The 16,785-nt window shown below is 43.4% G+C and overlaps 1 protein-coding gene across 2 annotated transcripts in view; it reads left to right on the top strand.

Moving 5' to 3' along the window:
- The window catches only part of CCSER1 (coiled-coil serine rich protein 1), a 1,289,205-nt gene extending 1,277,088 nt beyond the window's left edge, over positions 1-12,117 (top strand). For both annotated transcript variants that reach the window (XM_075337134.1, XM_075337126.1), the window contains exon 10: positions 11,567-12,117. In XM_075337134.1, the coding sequence (XP_075193249.1) occupies positions 11,567-11,683 (117 nt within the window). In that variant the 3' untranslated portion in view covers positions 11,684-12,117. The remainder of the gene's footprint in view (positions 1-11,566) is intronic.
- Positions 12,118-16,785: the final 4,668 nt, after the last annotated feature.

Here is a 16,785-nt window from a genome sequence, read left to right as displayed (position 1 = left end):
CAGTGTGCAGGAGATACCTTCTCAGAGAGGCAGCAGAAGGGTGACACCTAGTGGTTCTCCTGTTACAAGGAGTGAAGCGGTCTCCCATTCCTGGCCTGCCGCAGACTCTCCTGCTCAGCAGCCCCGAAGGTCTGCGAGGCTGCGCAATGTGCAGAGGTTTACTGCTCAGGGAAGCAGTGAGATTCCCGTTATCTCTGCACATTGTGAGACCGAGGATCCCGCCTCTATTTCCCAGAGGCAGGAGGGTGAGCATGTGCAATGCGTGGTGGGTCCTGATTCGCTCACTGACGTCACACGGCTTGATGACAAGGCTGGTGACGTGGTGAATCCTGACTGGCCAGGCTGGGACGTCGTGGACCCTGATTGGGTCAAGTCCGTCATCTCCGCCTCGTGCCCGCCCTCGGGTGGAGCTGCACCTCCTTAAAAGCTCCCCCTGCCATCATGGCGGCGCGCGACCGTCCTTCTATGTTTGGATGTCTGGCAGCGTGCTGCCACGCCACTGCTCAGGCATTACTGTCTCTTGTGGGCTTGGCCCTTGCTGCTCCGGCAGTACCTCGTTTGCAGGCCGTGTTCCTGCCTTGCTGCTCCGGCAGTACCCCCGTCAACAGGCCGTGTTCCTGTCCCAGGTGAGCTCCTCAAGTCTCCTTTGGACTCACCTGGTTATTGAAAGCACACGTGCGTGGGCACCTCTGTGCTACCCTCGTGCCATATTCTCGTGACTTCCACTGGCACACGTGCGTGGGCACCTCTGTGCTTCCCCGTGCAACAGGTACACCGAGCCGTGAGATCTGTGCCATACAACCCTCACGGGTTAGGGCAGATCGGTGTACATAGATCGTCTGTGACATTCCAGACGATCGCTAGCAGCAACCCGCTCACTCTTCACCCACCATAGCGGCGGTCCCTTACACCGCACAGTGGACCTTGACCGGCGGAAGCAGTCCATTTCCCATCTTGGCACGCTTCCCCGGGTCCCCCTCGTAACAGGTCATCAATTGATCACTGCCTGTAATGAAAACCCATCGGCACCACGTGGTCAAATCACGGGAGCAATAATGGGAGACGGGAATGATGCACTATTTTCCGGCGTGCATTAAATCCCATTGTCAGAGAATGATAGCTGGTTTTAACTGGTTAGCTGAATAGCAAAAGGGTAATTACAAGAAGCCAACAATAGAGACTTAAAACATAACTTTTAATACTGTGCTCATTAATAAGTGATAACAAATCACTGTATGGGAGGGCCTGGCAGGGTTTGTCAAAGACGCACTGGCCACACGTGAGGTGCCTGCCACTTTAGAGTCCTTGATTCAGGTTGCCTCTCGCATAGACATCCGCCAGGCGGAGTGAAGGCTCGAGGTCTCTTCAGCACCCACGTCTTCTCGGCCTAAAAAGCGTCTGACTCCCGTCTTCCATCAGACAGGTCCCCCAGCCAGTCCTGTAGGCGACTCCGTGGAGTCAATGGAGGTGTCCAAGGTGGTCTCCTCTGCCCCAGGTTCTCGGTCTTGTGTCATCTGCTTTTCCTGTGGGCAGAGGGGACACATAGCTACCCGATGTCCCAAACCGTCGGGAAAAGACAGCGTCTAGTTTCTATCAGAGGGGGGACTCTAGACGCTACTTCTCCCTCTAGGTTGACTATCAGCGCCCAGTTGCAGTTCAGCACTACTCTCTTCTCTGCCCTGGCTTGCTTGGACTCAGGCGCTGAAGGCAATTTCATCTCGACCTCCCTGGCAACCCGATACTCAGTTCCCCTGGTTCTGTTGCCCAAGCCACTCAGGGTCCGGGTAGTCGACGGGTCCATACTACTCGATCCTATCACCCAGATCACCATCCCTCTCAGGATGGATGTACCACCGGGACACCATGAGCAGGTGTCCTTCCTGGTGCTTCCAGGGGGGACGGATGAGATCCTACTGGGTCTTCCCTGGTTGAGACAGCATGCTCCTATACTCAACTGGGCAACAGGGGAGATCTCATCCTGGGCAGGATCCTGTAGAGAGCACCTCGTGACTACCGAACCACCCGCTACCATTAGGTCGGTTGGGTCCTCAGGGAATACTGAGGGGCCGGGTTTACCGACACCTTATGAGGCCTACAGGGATGTCTTTTCCAAAAGGGCCGCAGATACTCTTCCTCCCCACCGGCCATATGATTGCCGAATAGACCTGAAGCCAGGCTCCGAGCCCCCCAGGGGCAGAGTGTATCCACTCTCTGCTCCAGAGACGGAGGCTATGTCCAAATATATTCAGGACAGCCTGGCGAAGGGGTTCATTCGCAAGTCTATTTCACCGGCTGGTGCAGGGTTCTTTTTTGTGCAGAAGAAGGAAGGGGATCTGCGCCCCTGTATCGATTACAGGGGATTAAATGCAATCACAATCAAGAACAAATACCCTTTGCCCCTCATTACTGAGCTATTTGATCGATCCCGCTGGGCAAAGGTCTTCACAAAGCTGGATCTACGCGGGGCGTATAATCTAGTGCGAGTCCGAGAGGGCGATGAGTGGAAGACCGCCTTTAACACCAGGGACGGTCACTACGAGTATCTAGTAATGCCCTTCGGACTCTGCAATGCCCCCGCCGTATTTCAAGACTTTGTGAATGACATTTTCCGGGATTTGTATCTTTCCGTGGTTGCATACCTGGATGACATTCTTATCTTCTCCCCCGATCTTACCACCCATCGGAGGGATGTCATCCGAGTACTTAAGAGGCTCCGCACCCATTCGTTATATGCTAAGCTGGAAAAGTGCATTTTTGAACAGGAATCCTTGCCGTTCCTGGGGTACATAGTGTCCAGTCAGGGGTTAGCAATGGATCCGGGGAAGTTGGAGACAGTGATGAACTGGCCTGAGCCCCGCTCGCTGAAGGCGATCCAGCGATTCTTGGGGTTTATCAATTATTATCGCCAGTTCATTCCCAACTTCTCGACGGTGGCAGCACCCATCATTGCCCTTACCCGCAAGGGCGCTAATCCCAAAGCATGGACACGGGAAACGGTAGAGGCATTTCACACTCCCAAAACTCACTTCTCCATAGCTCCCATCCTTCATCGTCCAGACATCTCCAAACCCTTCCTACTGGAGGTAGACGCCTCTTCGTTCGGTGCAGGTGCAATCCTGTACCAGAAAAACGAACGAGGAAGGAAACATCCGTGTTTCTTTTTCTCCAAGACCTTTTCTCCGGCCGAGAGGAACTACTCCATAGGGGATAGGGAGTTACTGGCGATGAAACTAGCATTCCAGGAATGGCGGCATCTCCTGGAGGGTGCGAAGCATCCATTTGAGGTTTTTTCTGACCACAAAAACCTCACATACCTCCAGACAGCACAACGCCTGAACCCAAGGCAGGCCCGTTGGTCTTTATTCTTCTCCCGGTTCCGCTTTATTATCCGCCACCTGGCTGGTGAGAAGAACGTATGGGCCGATGCCTTGTCACGTTGTATGGTTGTGTTGGAGGAGGACGAAGAGGAGCCTCGTCTTATACTACCCCCGGACAGCTTGAGGATGGTCACTCCCACTTCTTTGGACCAGGTGCCACCTGGCAAAACCCTCGTTCCCCCTGAACTACGGAACGAGGTGCTATCGTGGGCCCATGCCTCCAAGGTCGGGGGTCACTTCGGGGTCAAAAGGACCAGAGACCTGGTGACCAGGCATTATTGGTGGCCAAGACTACCCCAGGACATACAGGAATATGTGGGAGCCTGTATGTCGTGTGCTCGGAATAAGCCGTCCCGGCAGAGACCGGCAGGTCTTCTTCACCCACTGCCAGTGCCGGATCGTCCCTGGGAAGTGGTAGGGATGGACTTCCTGGGAGATCTGCCCAAGTCAGCAGGGCACAGGGTCGTATGGGTCATCACGGACCACTTCTCTAAAATGGTCCACTTGGTGCCTCTCCCACGACTCCCGACGTCACGTGCTCTCGCCACCTTGTTCATTCGGCATGTATTTAGGTTGCATGGCATGCCTGACAAGGTGGTGAGCGACCGGGGTCCCCAGTTCGCGTCTCGCTTCTGGAGAGAGCTCTGTAAGCTCCTGCAGATAGAGCTGAACATCTCCTCCGCATACCATCCCGAGACCAATGGACTAGTGGAGAGGACTAATCAGACCTTGGTAACTTACCTCCGCCATTTTATATCCGCGCACCACGACAACTGGGCTAACCTCCTTCCTTGGGCCGAATTTGCCATTAACAATTCGGTTCATGAATCCTCTGGCCAGACTCCGTTCCTACTCAATAACGGACAACATCCCAGAATCCCGGTTCTGATGCCCATTACGTCACCCGATACTAGAGTGGAGGATTGGGCGACCAAGGCCCGGGAGATCTGGGATGACACCCAAGAGGCTCTTAAAAGGGCTAAAGACCGGATGGTGACAACGGCTGATGTTCGCCGCCGCCCTGCACCATCCTTCGCCTCTGGTGACCTAGTATGGCTGTCCTCTAAAAATGTTAACCTACGGGTACAGGCAGCCAAATTCGCCCCTAGGTATCTGGGTCCGTTTAAAGTACTACAGCAGGTAAACCCAGTGGCATATCGACTCCAGCTCCCTCCACGCTGGGCTATAGCCAACACCTTTCACGTGTCCCTCCTGAAACCCGTATGACTTAATAAATTCTCGGGGTCCCTGCCGGCTCAAACCGACTCCCCGTCCGACGACCCTGAGGTGGCAAAACTTGTGGAGACAAAAGTCATACAGGGCAAGAGGTACTACCTCATGGAGTGGGCCGGAGCATAGATCCTGGGAGTTGGAGGATCATATCCGCGCCCCGGGTTTGATAGCGGCCTTCGAGCACGGACAGGGGGGGGGGCCTAGACGGGGGGGTAATGTTACATCTCGTGGCTCTCCTGAGGCAAGGACTGAGGCAGTCTCCCATTCCTTGCCTGCCACGAGCATTCCTGCTCAGCAGCGCCGAAGGTCTGCCAGACTGCAGGAGATACCTTCTCAGAGAGGCAGCAGAAGGGTGACACCTAGTGGTTCTCCTGTTACAAGGAGTGAAGCGGTCTCCCATTCCTGGCCTGCCACAGACTCTCCTGCTCAGCGGCCCCGAAGGTCTGCGAGGCTGCGCAATGTGCAGAGGTTTACTGCTCAGGGAAGCAGTGAGATTCCCGTTATCTCTGCACATTGTGAGACCGAGGATCCCGCCTCTATTTCCCAGAGGCAGGAGGGTGAGCATGTGCAATGCGTGGTGGTTCCTGATTCGCTCACTGACGTCACACGGCTTGATGACAAGGCTGGTGACGTGGTGAATCCTGACTGGCCAGGCTGGGACGTCGTGGACCCTGATTGGGTCAAGTCCGTCATCTCCGCCTCGCGCCCGCCCTCGAGTGGAGCTGCACCTCCTTAAAAGCTCCCCCTGCCATCATGGCGGCGCGCGACCGTCCTTCTATGTTTGGATGTCTGGCAGCGTGCTGCCACGCCACTGCTCAGGCATTACTGTCTCTTGTGGGCTTGGCCCTTGCTGCTCCGGCAGTACCTCGTTTGCAGGCCGTGTTCCTGCCTTGCTGCTCCGGCAGTACCCCCGTCAACAGGCCGTGTTCCTGTCCCAGGTGAGCTCCTCAAGTCTCCTTTGGACTCACCTGGTTATTGAAAGCACACGTGCGTGGGCACCTCTGTGCTACCCTCGTGCCATATTCTCGTGACTTCCACTGGCACACGTGCGTGGGCACCTCTGTGCTTCCCCGTGCAACAGGTACACCGAGCCGTGAGATCTGTGCCATACAACCCTCACGGGTTAGGGCAGATCGGTGTACATAGATCGTCTGTGACATTCCAGACGATCGCTAGCAGCAACCCGCTCACTCTTCACCCACCATAGCGGTGGTCCCTTACACCGCACAGTGGACCTTGACCGGCGGAAGCAGTCCATTTCCCATCTTGGCACGCTTGGAATATGGAATTACATATAGTCCCATTACATGAAACCCAATTTACACTACTCGAAGGCGGTTCCTTCTATGTGGGTGTTTTGGGGTATTTGCCAACCATCTTATGACGTTTGTCTGGTACGTTATGGGAAGTTTTGGTTTTGATGTGCCTCACATGCTACTTTGGTCCAATTGAGCTTGGTGGCCAAGTAGTTTATGTGTCAGCTTTTAGGTTCACGGTTTTATACAGTAATTTGTTATCACTTATTAATGAGCACAGCATTAAAAGTTATGTTTAAGTCTCTATTAATGGATTCTTGTAATTACCCCTTTGCTATTTTGGGTTCTTTCTCCTTAATTGAGGTTTTGTAAGGTATTTTGATACTAATTCATTTTATTGGTTAGCTGCCCCCCCACTGGAACTCTGACCCACCTGCGGCTGTTGGAGGCACATGACAGCTGAATAAATCAGCCATAATGATCAGGGAAAGATGTGAGTGGAGACCAGCAACAAATGCAGGGACATGACATCAGACATAAATATACATATGTTGTGAAGGGGTTATATGGTTAAAAGTGGTAATGTGCCCCCTGCTTTAAAAACTACTTGCACATTTAAAGTTTCCTTCCCTGATCACTTTTATAATAGTAGAAGAGAAAGAAAATCAATGGACTTACAATTGGTTAGATACATGTTGAGCATGGTAATAAAACAATGTGGCTACAGAAATGTGTTACATATCTTGTTCCCAACTGGACATATGTCAAGAGAATATTTCCTATGCAAACAGCTGGATTATATCCTGCACAGCACTTACAGTATGTAGCATGTGAGCAGGATCATTGCTGTGTTACCAGCCTTTATCTTCTTGAAAGGCCTAGGATATAATGGAATAAACCAGCACGTGGATAATTTAAGAGTAAAAAGAGTACAATAATCTTTGCAGCTTGTTTCAGTTTGATAAATCCATTCTATTAACTATGTTCTATTATACTCTAATAAGAAGTTAAAAAATAAGATTTAGGGAGAATTTCTCAAAAACAATTACTTTTGTAACTTAAACACTTTCAATTCAGTAATGTGGTGCCTCAGCCCTGAACATTATTCCAATTATTCAGATGCTGAATTTCATGAAGTAAATTAATCCGAAAAAACACCAAATCCTCTCTAATGAATTTTCAGCAGTGTCTGGTGTTTTACATTTAAAATATCAATTAGATTGCGGTACAAACAGCGCCCTGTATAACAAAACAATCAAGGATTGAGGTTATAGCAGAGGAATAAAAATAACAAACACATTTCCAGTTAGTGGTTAGAATGGAGAAAGGAAGGTTAAAATAAAAATACAAATATGTTAATGGTGTGGAAGTCATAAAGATGAAAACTTCAACTGAGTTTATATATGCTACTTTTACAGTTGGCAATTTTATTTTTCCATACTCTGGCAACAAACTGGAGCTTAGCTATAAAAAAGAAAACCTGTTAGGTGGCAGCATGCAAAATGTAACATTGCACAATGAATGTGTTCTTGTTACCGTAGGGAAGTTAACTGATAGTCACATTAACATATTGAAAGTTAAGACATTACAGTTATTAACCTAAAAATTGATACTTTTCACCCAGTGGTTTTCTGTAAAACAAAGGCGAACATTTGTCTATCATATTCAAACAGAATGAGCTAGGTCGATTACAATTTTTAATCCTATTTGTTGCATAGTTTAACCTAAAATAAAGAAGTAGACTACTTGGACAATTTGAAAGTTAAAGAGTGCAATACTTTACGATTAGGGCTTGACAGCCAGAAACGCGTTAGAGGAGCAATATGGTTTTAAACTGATGGAAATGTACAAATTTTAATGGATTCTAATTAAAGATTGTTCAAGTTTTAAAAATGTGATGGTCCTCCTTCATCCTTTGCTTCTATCTATCTATCTATCTATCGGTCTATCTGTCTATCTATCTATCGGTCTATCTGTCTATCTATCTATCTATCGATCATATAGCTATCATCTATCTATTTATCTATCATCTATCTGTTAAGGTTTCTATCACTTATCTGTCAATTTATCTAACTCATATCTATGTATCAATCGATTTAATATTTATCTATCTATCATGTATGTCTCTATCTATTATCTATCTTTCTATCTGTCTACCTATCATCATCTTTCTATCTATAATCTATATATCTATTTGTCAATTATCTATTTATTATATGAATATTTATCATGTATCTATCTATCATGTATCTATCTATTATCTATCTGTCTATCCATGTATCTCTCATGTAACTATCTATTATCTATCTAACCATCTAGCTACCTATTATCTGACTATCCTATCTATATCTATCTATTTATTCATCTGTCTATTGATCTATCTATCTATTAATATTTCTATCACATATGTATCAATCTATTAGCTATCTATCTATGTATCTATCATCTATCTAGCATTATCTTTCTATCTGTCTATTTATATGTCATCTATCTAAATATCGATCATGTATCTATCTTATCAATTTGTTTATTATTTATCTATTTATTATACATCTATGATCTATCAACTATCTACTTATTTTCCATCTAACTTTAAATCTATCTATCTATCCCTCTATCGATCTATCTATCCATCCACCCATCCACCCACCCATCCATCCATCTATCTATCAATCTCTCTATCTATCTATCTATCTATCTATCAATCCCTCTATCTATCTATCTATCTCTGTATCCCATTAGCATACTAAAGTCCCTGTAACATAGTTATTTTTTTTGAACTTGCACTTGATAATTGTATTATTGTACTATTTTTTTATTGTTCCAAAGTACACAGAGAAAAGTTGTTACAAACTATGAAGTTTTATTCCACAATACTTATATTTCCAGATCTTTGCAGCCGAATTACACTATAAAAAATTAGTGTTTCAGAAAGATTCAGAAAAGAAGTAGAAGATCAACATCTGAAGTTGGTTACAGAAAAAGCCATCCTTCCATTCCCCAGAGCAGTTACAAACAAATGCATTTCCTTTTGCTCTGGGGGACTTGACAGCTGCTGTTATCCTCTGTTGTTACACTTTTTTGCTGCTGATTTTCTTTTGGTGTTAGTGACTGCCAGAATCAGTTTGCCTCGGTACTTCTCAGTAACCAGCCTGAATCCACAACTACTTTATTTACAATGACTGCATATTAATATTCTACAGTGAAGCTTGAAAAATCTATAATGATAACCATTACAGTCTCGGTGATATTCTTGTACAGTCAGACAGATCGCAGAACTAAACTGTAATTGATACCTTGTATAATGGGATATAACTCTGCTTTATCTCACGTCTAAAGGAAAACACTGATTTCAACTACGTGAAATTGTAGCAAAAAAAATATGATTCAGTACAATGCATTTATACTGCATACAAAAGAAAAGATTTATAAATAGATGTGGTACAAATTGATTCATAGAGCCCAGTCCAGTAGTCAAATTAGTAATTTGTGGTTGCTGGACAGAACCTCTGTGAACATCCTCTTATCTGTCAACATCCGCAGTTCTTCTTTTCATTATCCATATTTTGCATGATATCACAAGTATGTAATGCTGCAATGATGATGAGGCAGAATAGGCAAAAGAGCAGCCGGATATGCTGTAACGTAAGAAGTGGTTATCGAGACATCCATCCAATGACGAGAGTTTACTAATGTGGTTGCTGGACTGGGTCATCTAAATCAATTAGCACCATCAGTATTTCTAAGAAATTAATGTTAAATTAAAAAAAAAGTGAAATTCTCCTTGTAGTAGTGATTCTCAAATGAATTCCTCAAGTACCTAACATGCAGGTCATTTATTCATTAATTTAGTAGTTTTACATACATAATAGAAATATGGTCATTGTCAGTCCATACATTACCAGAGGTCATATGATTAGTAGTACTAATCATACCAGATTTATTATTTTGTGAAAAAGTATAGTTTTGACATGGATAATAGCCTGTATAGTCTTCAGCTACTGTGTTCTATACTGAAATATGTTTCTGTTACGCGGTATCGTTAAAAGGGTTGCCCACTACTAGGATAACCCCCTTTTTTCATGTGTCCTGAAGGTAAAATATTAAAGACAATACTCACCTCCCATACTGGCGCCCTTCCAGCAGTGTCCTTGACTGTGGTGCCAGAGCCCAAAAAGGTTTGTGACATCACACAAGCCCTGTATCCAATCAGCGACAGCTTTCTTATCCCCTTCTTTGGACCAATCTAGTTAACAAACAGGAAGTTTGTGCAGCAGTTGCACTCACTTTCTGTTGATAGTTTGTTTGATAACAAGGCAAAAGTGTCTTTAAATTTGCGAGATGCAAGAAAAATACCCAAAACAAGCAATTATTTTCAATATTTATTAAAGTAATACGCTTAGGGTATAAGAATTATACAGATTAATAAATAAGGACGAGGGAGGAGGAGTGCTGAAGGGGAAAGAACCCCACATGTCCCGGAGAGATGGAGAAAAACGTTTTTTTAACTCCAAGAGGTGACCATAATTAACTATAGGCATAATGCCCAAGGCAGAAGTGGAACTGCATCAATAATAGCCATGGACTCATCCAGAGTCATGATGTAATCTCATGTACAAAAACAAACACAAAAAGGCTGTGCCACTTACCAATGCCAGGGCACCGTAGATACTGGGTTAACATAGTTTGTTTAGTCTGATGGTGGGAGAAGGAAGCCTGTGCAGATTAGATGTGGGGCTCACATGACATCACAACCCCACATGAGCCCTGATACCGCAATCACAGACACCGCTGTAATGGTGCCGGTATGGGAGGGGAATATAGTCTTTATTATTTTACCTGAGGGAAACATGGAATTAAAAGGGGTTGTCCTAATAGTGTATAACCCATTTAACATGACCTCAACTGAAAGCCTGTAAGGTATACTTGATCTAGAAGATTTTTTTGGAAGACTACCAAGCATGTCCCAAGGTAAGCTCCTATGGATTACACATTCATTAAAGAAAATAGACTTTATTGGCTATTCCCCATCACAGAAATTCACTAGACAATGCAATAACTTATCAATGAGGGTCCGACTTGTTGGATCCCCACAAATTTAATAGACAATGTTTTCTGATGAAAGTAATTCCATCAGAAAACAGGATTTTGAATTGATGGAAGTCCAGAAAGTCGGATCCTCACTGATAAGCAAATTATTTCATGAAATAGTGAAATTCTGTGATGGGAAAAACTGATAAAGTCTACTTCTTTATTAAATGTATATTTTGTATAATATTATCTTGGCACATTCTAGGTAGTCCTACTAAAGCAAAAAAATCATCTAAATCAGTGTTTTTAAGTACATTAAACAGGGTATTATTTAAACATATGTGCAATGAAATAAGGATGTGTGCATATTTCTGCACAATGGTCTCAGGATAATGCAACATTGCATAACCCATACATTAAAAAATTTGGATGTTTCAAAAGTGCTGAAGCGGTGTCAATGTAGTGGTCCAGCTCTTAATTATAAGGATCAATAAGGTTCTCAGCAGTTTTCACCCTAAATCTCATAAAGTTATTTATACTTGTTTGGAAGACCATTTTTAGTGGGAATATTTAAGATTTGTAATGTTTTAAACTCACTATTTTTCATGTTTTTTTCTGTATAATACCCAAACTTATTTTACCCTAATGATTTTCTTTCTTTATTTTAAGGTCCAGAGAAATGCTGCAAGTACAGAAAGCAATGTTTACAAAGCCATTCGACCTGTTCATTGTTTCCAGCATTATCAGTTCAAAACCAACATCTGGACACAAGACGCTTTACACTAATGTATTCAATTAAGTATCATTAAAATGTAATAAGCTTCAGTAAGAAAACAATAATCTATTCACAAACGATGCTGCTAAACTACAGTTTTGCATTATCTCAAGTGAAAATACTCCTTTTTGACATTGGTGTATAGATATATTTTCATTGCAAGGACTTTAATAACTAAATAAATGAGTATTGTCCCTCTGGGAGAAACGTTTTTATATAATAATTTGAAATACAGAAGGACCATGCACTTGGACCAGTAGACAGCACATTGTTTTCAGAGGCTTTTTTCACCAACTGCACCAAATATTTTATGTTAGTCATTAACAATTTATGAGCAAAACAATATGCTGTCTAATCTGATTTTGTTAAATTATTTTCTAAAATGTTTTATGTTTATTTCTTAAATCTGACAAGAAAATGACTGTACAATGCAATTGCTAAATTATGCCATTAAACATTTAAATTTGTAAAACTCAATAGATGTTCTTTTGTTATTCAATTTGTAAAAAAGATAATTTAAGGTAACATATTTATTATTTATTTTACTCACTTATTTTTCATGCCAACCATGATTATTTGCTTAGAAAGAAAATGAGCCACCTGCAAACTTGGCTGTACTTCCAAAATTGTATTTTGTTCTACCTACAGTATCTTACAGCTACCAATATCAACTTTATTGATTCTCACAAAGCTGTTTTTCTGTTACTGAATCACTTTTTACAGAGGTTGTCCATTACTCAAAGAACCCCTTTTCTATTTGATGTCCCACCCTTAAAATGAAAACACATATTCATCTCCAGTGCTGTTCCAGTGGACTCGATAGTGGCTATCCAGGGGCTCATATAAAGTTATGTCATGTGAGCACTGTGACTAATCAGCGATGTCTTCACTCTCCCCACTGTCGGATGCTTGAAACTTCAGTAGGAAGTGAGTATGCAGCCACAGCTCTGTCTTACTTTTGATGTTCAATTCCTCCGAAGGCGAGGAGAGTAAAGACAATGTTGATTGGGCTCAGGGCTTGAATAACATATCAACTTCACAAGAGCCCCGTGAGAGCAGGATTCGACACTGCTGGACCATCACGGACAATAGAGGTGAGTATATATGTTTTTGTTTTAAAGTGAGCAATTACTCAGATTAAAAGATCTCTAATAACAACAAATTCAGCAAATTATTTTTTTCCCATTGAGAAAACATGCAAGTCCAGTAACATGACTGCTCATGTATAATGGGGTCTTAGGAATGGATGAATGTTTGTCTGAAAGCTATTTTCATATTACTAATAAATTAAAGTGAGATGTCTTGCTTTACCTGTATGTTTTCAGTATGCAAAGAAAAAAATTAGTCTGAAAGACCAAAGCTGAATGGATCGATATTAATTGTGTGAAATAGAGATGAGCAGATCGACTCACAAAGGATCAACCTTGAGTCAAAATTCCTCAAATTTTGTGTTTCAATTCACAAGGATAGCAAAAAAAAAAGAAAATTTCTTGCCACCATTTCTCATAATAATGATGATTTACAGCGAGTAATGGACAGACTCCCAGATATCAGAGCTTGACAGGTCCAACCGGCTTACAAAATCCCCGGTTCGGGCCTGGAATTGATCCTGGATATTTGGTCGGACACTGTCCCCAATATATGTCTATAAAAAACAATCTCCCGTGCTTTAAAATGGTGGTAGAAGGGATAGGGGGATTGGATCAGGCACGTTATACTTACTGAGTCTCCATGCGGCTATTTCTGTGGCCAATCATTGTCCTTCTTACATATTCACTATTTCCCCCACCCACTGGCAGTCCTAGTTTCTCTGACTGGTTGCAGTCAGATAAGCCCCCACCCTGTGTGACAGCGTATCTGACTGCAACTAATCAGAGGCACTGTGTATTTATGTATTGCTGTAACAACAAAAAAAATTGGAGTAGGCTCTCCCATATTATGATACCCAGCTTAGATAAAGCATATGGCTACAGGCTGCAGCCTCCAACCGTGCACTTATCTTGGCTGTGTATCAAAATCTGAGGAACTGCATGTGGCTTTTTTTTTTAAATACTTTAAATAAATAATTTAAAAAACGTCTTGCGGTCCCCTCAATTTTGATACTCAGCCATAATAAAGCTGACAGCTGGGAACTAGTATTCTCAGTCTGCTTTTTGGGCCCCCCAGCCTATAAATAGCAGTCTGCAACCGCCCAGGATTGTCACATCCATAAGATGCGACAATCCTGGAACTTTACCCGACTCTTCCCGATTGCTGTTGTATGGTTGCAATTGGAGTAATAAGGGGTTACTAATAGTTCACAGCTGCCACTAAGTCCTAGAATAGTAATGGGAGGCATCTATGACCCCACCATTACTAATCTCTAAGTGAAAAGAAATAAACAGAAACAACAAAAAATCCTTTATTTAAATAAAATACAAAAAAAACACCCTCTTTCACCTTTATTAACCACTAAAACACCCAGTCTGACGTAATCCACATGAGGTCCCACGATGCTTTCAGCTATGCTACATCTGTTGTGACAGCTCACAGGCATAGAACATGACCGACTGCTGTGAGTTTCAGGTAGAGAATGAGCCGTGCGATTAGTGGTGACATCATTCAGGTTATTTGCGATCACAGCTGGAGGATCCCACGGTACTCCACCAGTGATCTTCTCCTTTAAATAGAGTATTTGAAGGAGGAACTGCAATACTCCCTGAAAGATACATAGAGGAGGGCCTCAGACAACATTTCTTGACCATTTTTAAGGAATAGTACTCCTAGACTGGAAAAGCCTATTCACTAAGTGCAAGGGATGACAAAAATTAGAAAGAGGGACATCAGTATAGCCAGCAAGAGATGTAGAGGAGAGACTCGATTCAACTATAGTACAATATTACAAACTATCTGACTATGAAACTGGCAAAAGTTATGCACTCAATGCAAGGCCTAGCTGGTATTCCACTGAAGGATTGTAATAGAAGCAGCTAGAGATGGAGATGAGGGCCTCTGACTAAATTTTCTGTCAGTTCTAAAAAGATTCAGACTCCTACCCTGGTACAGCCTAAACAGTCATTGCAAGGACTAGCTAAAATTCCAAGGAGAAATTGTACAGGCAGAAAGAAAAGGAAAAGCGGGCACATGACTACATTTTTTGTCTGTTTTAAAAAGATCTTGACTCCTACTCTGATAAAGCTTATGCATTCAGTGGAAAAACTATCTAGAATTCTAAGGAGGAATTGTACATGCAGTGAGAGATTGAGATGAAAAAATTTGATAAAATTCAAGGATAATTTTAAAAACATTATCTACCATCAAATTGACAACTTGTTAGCATTGTTTATTATTTAGGACTGTTGCATCATGCCACCCTGAAAAGTGGGAGAGTAAGGTAGGTCTCGTGGATGAGCATAATTGCTCTGCTCACGCAGCAGGCACAGTTTCACCTGCCCCCGATCTTGACTTGTGCATGTGCCATCAGAAGCACATCAACTTTCACATCCCTTACCGCACTGTTGGTGCATATTAAATTATGAAGGCAGCTAACAGTGATATTAATAGATAATACAATCTAATACATGTAGGCTGAAAAACTTCTTTCAGTTTTGAACTGTAAGGAAAGAAACCTTGCCTAGTAAGTCTATAATGGAAAACTATCCCGTCTTCAACAGCTAGCCCTACAGTAATAAAGCCTATGCACTAAATGCAAGGGCTGTCAAAAATTAAATGGAGGCACTCGGTTAAACCTTGGAATAGACGGAGAAGAGGGACAATTAAAATATTTTGGTATAATTTTGTAAACATTCTTAATTTCTGACTCTCAAAATGGGAAAGGAAATGCATGCAGTGAGCCAAGGCAATTTGGCCAGCAACAGATGTAGAGGAGATATAATGCTATGAAGAAAAAGACATGGATCGCACATCGCACAAAAATACAATGATCCAAAGCCGCTAAACAAAAAATTAATTAAATAGAACATGACGTTTTTTTCTTACCATTCTGATCAGATTGTATTAAGCCCACTGCCACTTCTCGGCAAACCTCTTGAGTGGGTCCCTATCCTAAACCTTATACTGCGGCACCATGCACCAACCATTGCTGCAACGACAAAGCGCCAGCAGGGCAGGCGACCTGGCACCTCACAGCACCCATGCTGCAAGGCAAAGCCCCCAAGGCTCCAGGTCGCAGTGCCCCACTGACACGATACCACCACAACAGCGGCCACTACACAGTACCAGCAGTCAGTGAGAGGAGCTATGCAGTCACCTCCCACTGGCTCCCATATGTGGACTGGGAGCAAAAAAATGTAGAGGAGACATTCTGAATATATGTTGCTTCAATTTTGCACACACTTGTTACACCATCAATGCCCCCGCACTCCTTTTGTCAGGGGCGCATACGCACTCACCCTGGCTCCTCACTATCTTCCGCAGTCTCTGCCCTTTTCTCTGGTCCCCATGGCCCCCTTGCTACTACTGCGGTGCACCCACATGCTGTGTGTCATAGGCACCAACACTCCCTGTCTGCTGTTTCCTCGGCTTCTGAATCCTGAGGCCTGCGGTTGCTGTGAATGGCTATCTGGAATGCACTTAGTACACAACTGCACTGCTTTCTCTTTTCTTAAAGGGCCAGCGCAACCTTACCCGGAAGTGCCTCTCAGCCAGTTGAAAGCTAAGGCTAGAAAGCGCAATAGGGTCTTACCCAATAAACATATGAAATGTGATAAGGAATAGTGCTCACCTTATGTGGTTGTGTGACAAACAACCAGTATCAAAGAACTTAATCAGCTGCCTGCTGCAGAGTCCACGTGCACAAAAGCTGGTATAGATCAGGAACTGAATAAAGGTGGAACCATTTAAGTGCTGCTGTAGGAATGACACAGATAAAAAAATACTGAAGTATAGATGGTGTTATTCTACACGTTTCGAAGTATGTCCTCACATCTTCATCAGAAAAATCCACCAATAAAATAAACCACCTATACTTCAGTGATTTTGGATTTGTGTCATTCATACAGCACCGCAGAAATAGTTTGACCTTTATTCAGTTCCTGATTTATCTCAGCCAGTTTCTGAAAGGCACAGTATATATAAGGCATCCTCACCCATTACGAGGTGCCTGTTCAACTTG

This window comes from Anomaloglossus baeobatrachus, chromosome 1 (genome assembly GCF_048569485.1).
Source record: "Anomaloglossus baeobatrachus isolate aAnoBae1 chromosome 1, aAnoBae1.hap1, whole genome shotgun sequence".
NCBI lineage: Eukaryota > Metazoa > Chordata > Amphibia > Anura > Aromobatidae > Anomaloglossus > Anomaloglossus baeobatrachus.
This window is presented reverse-complemented; position numbering and strand designations above follow the sequence as displayed.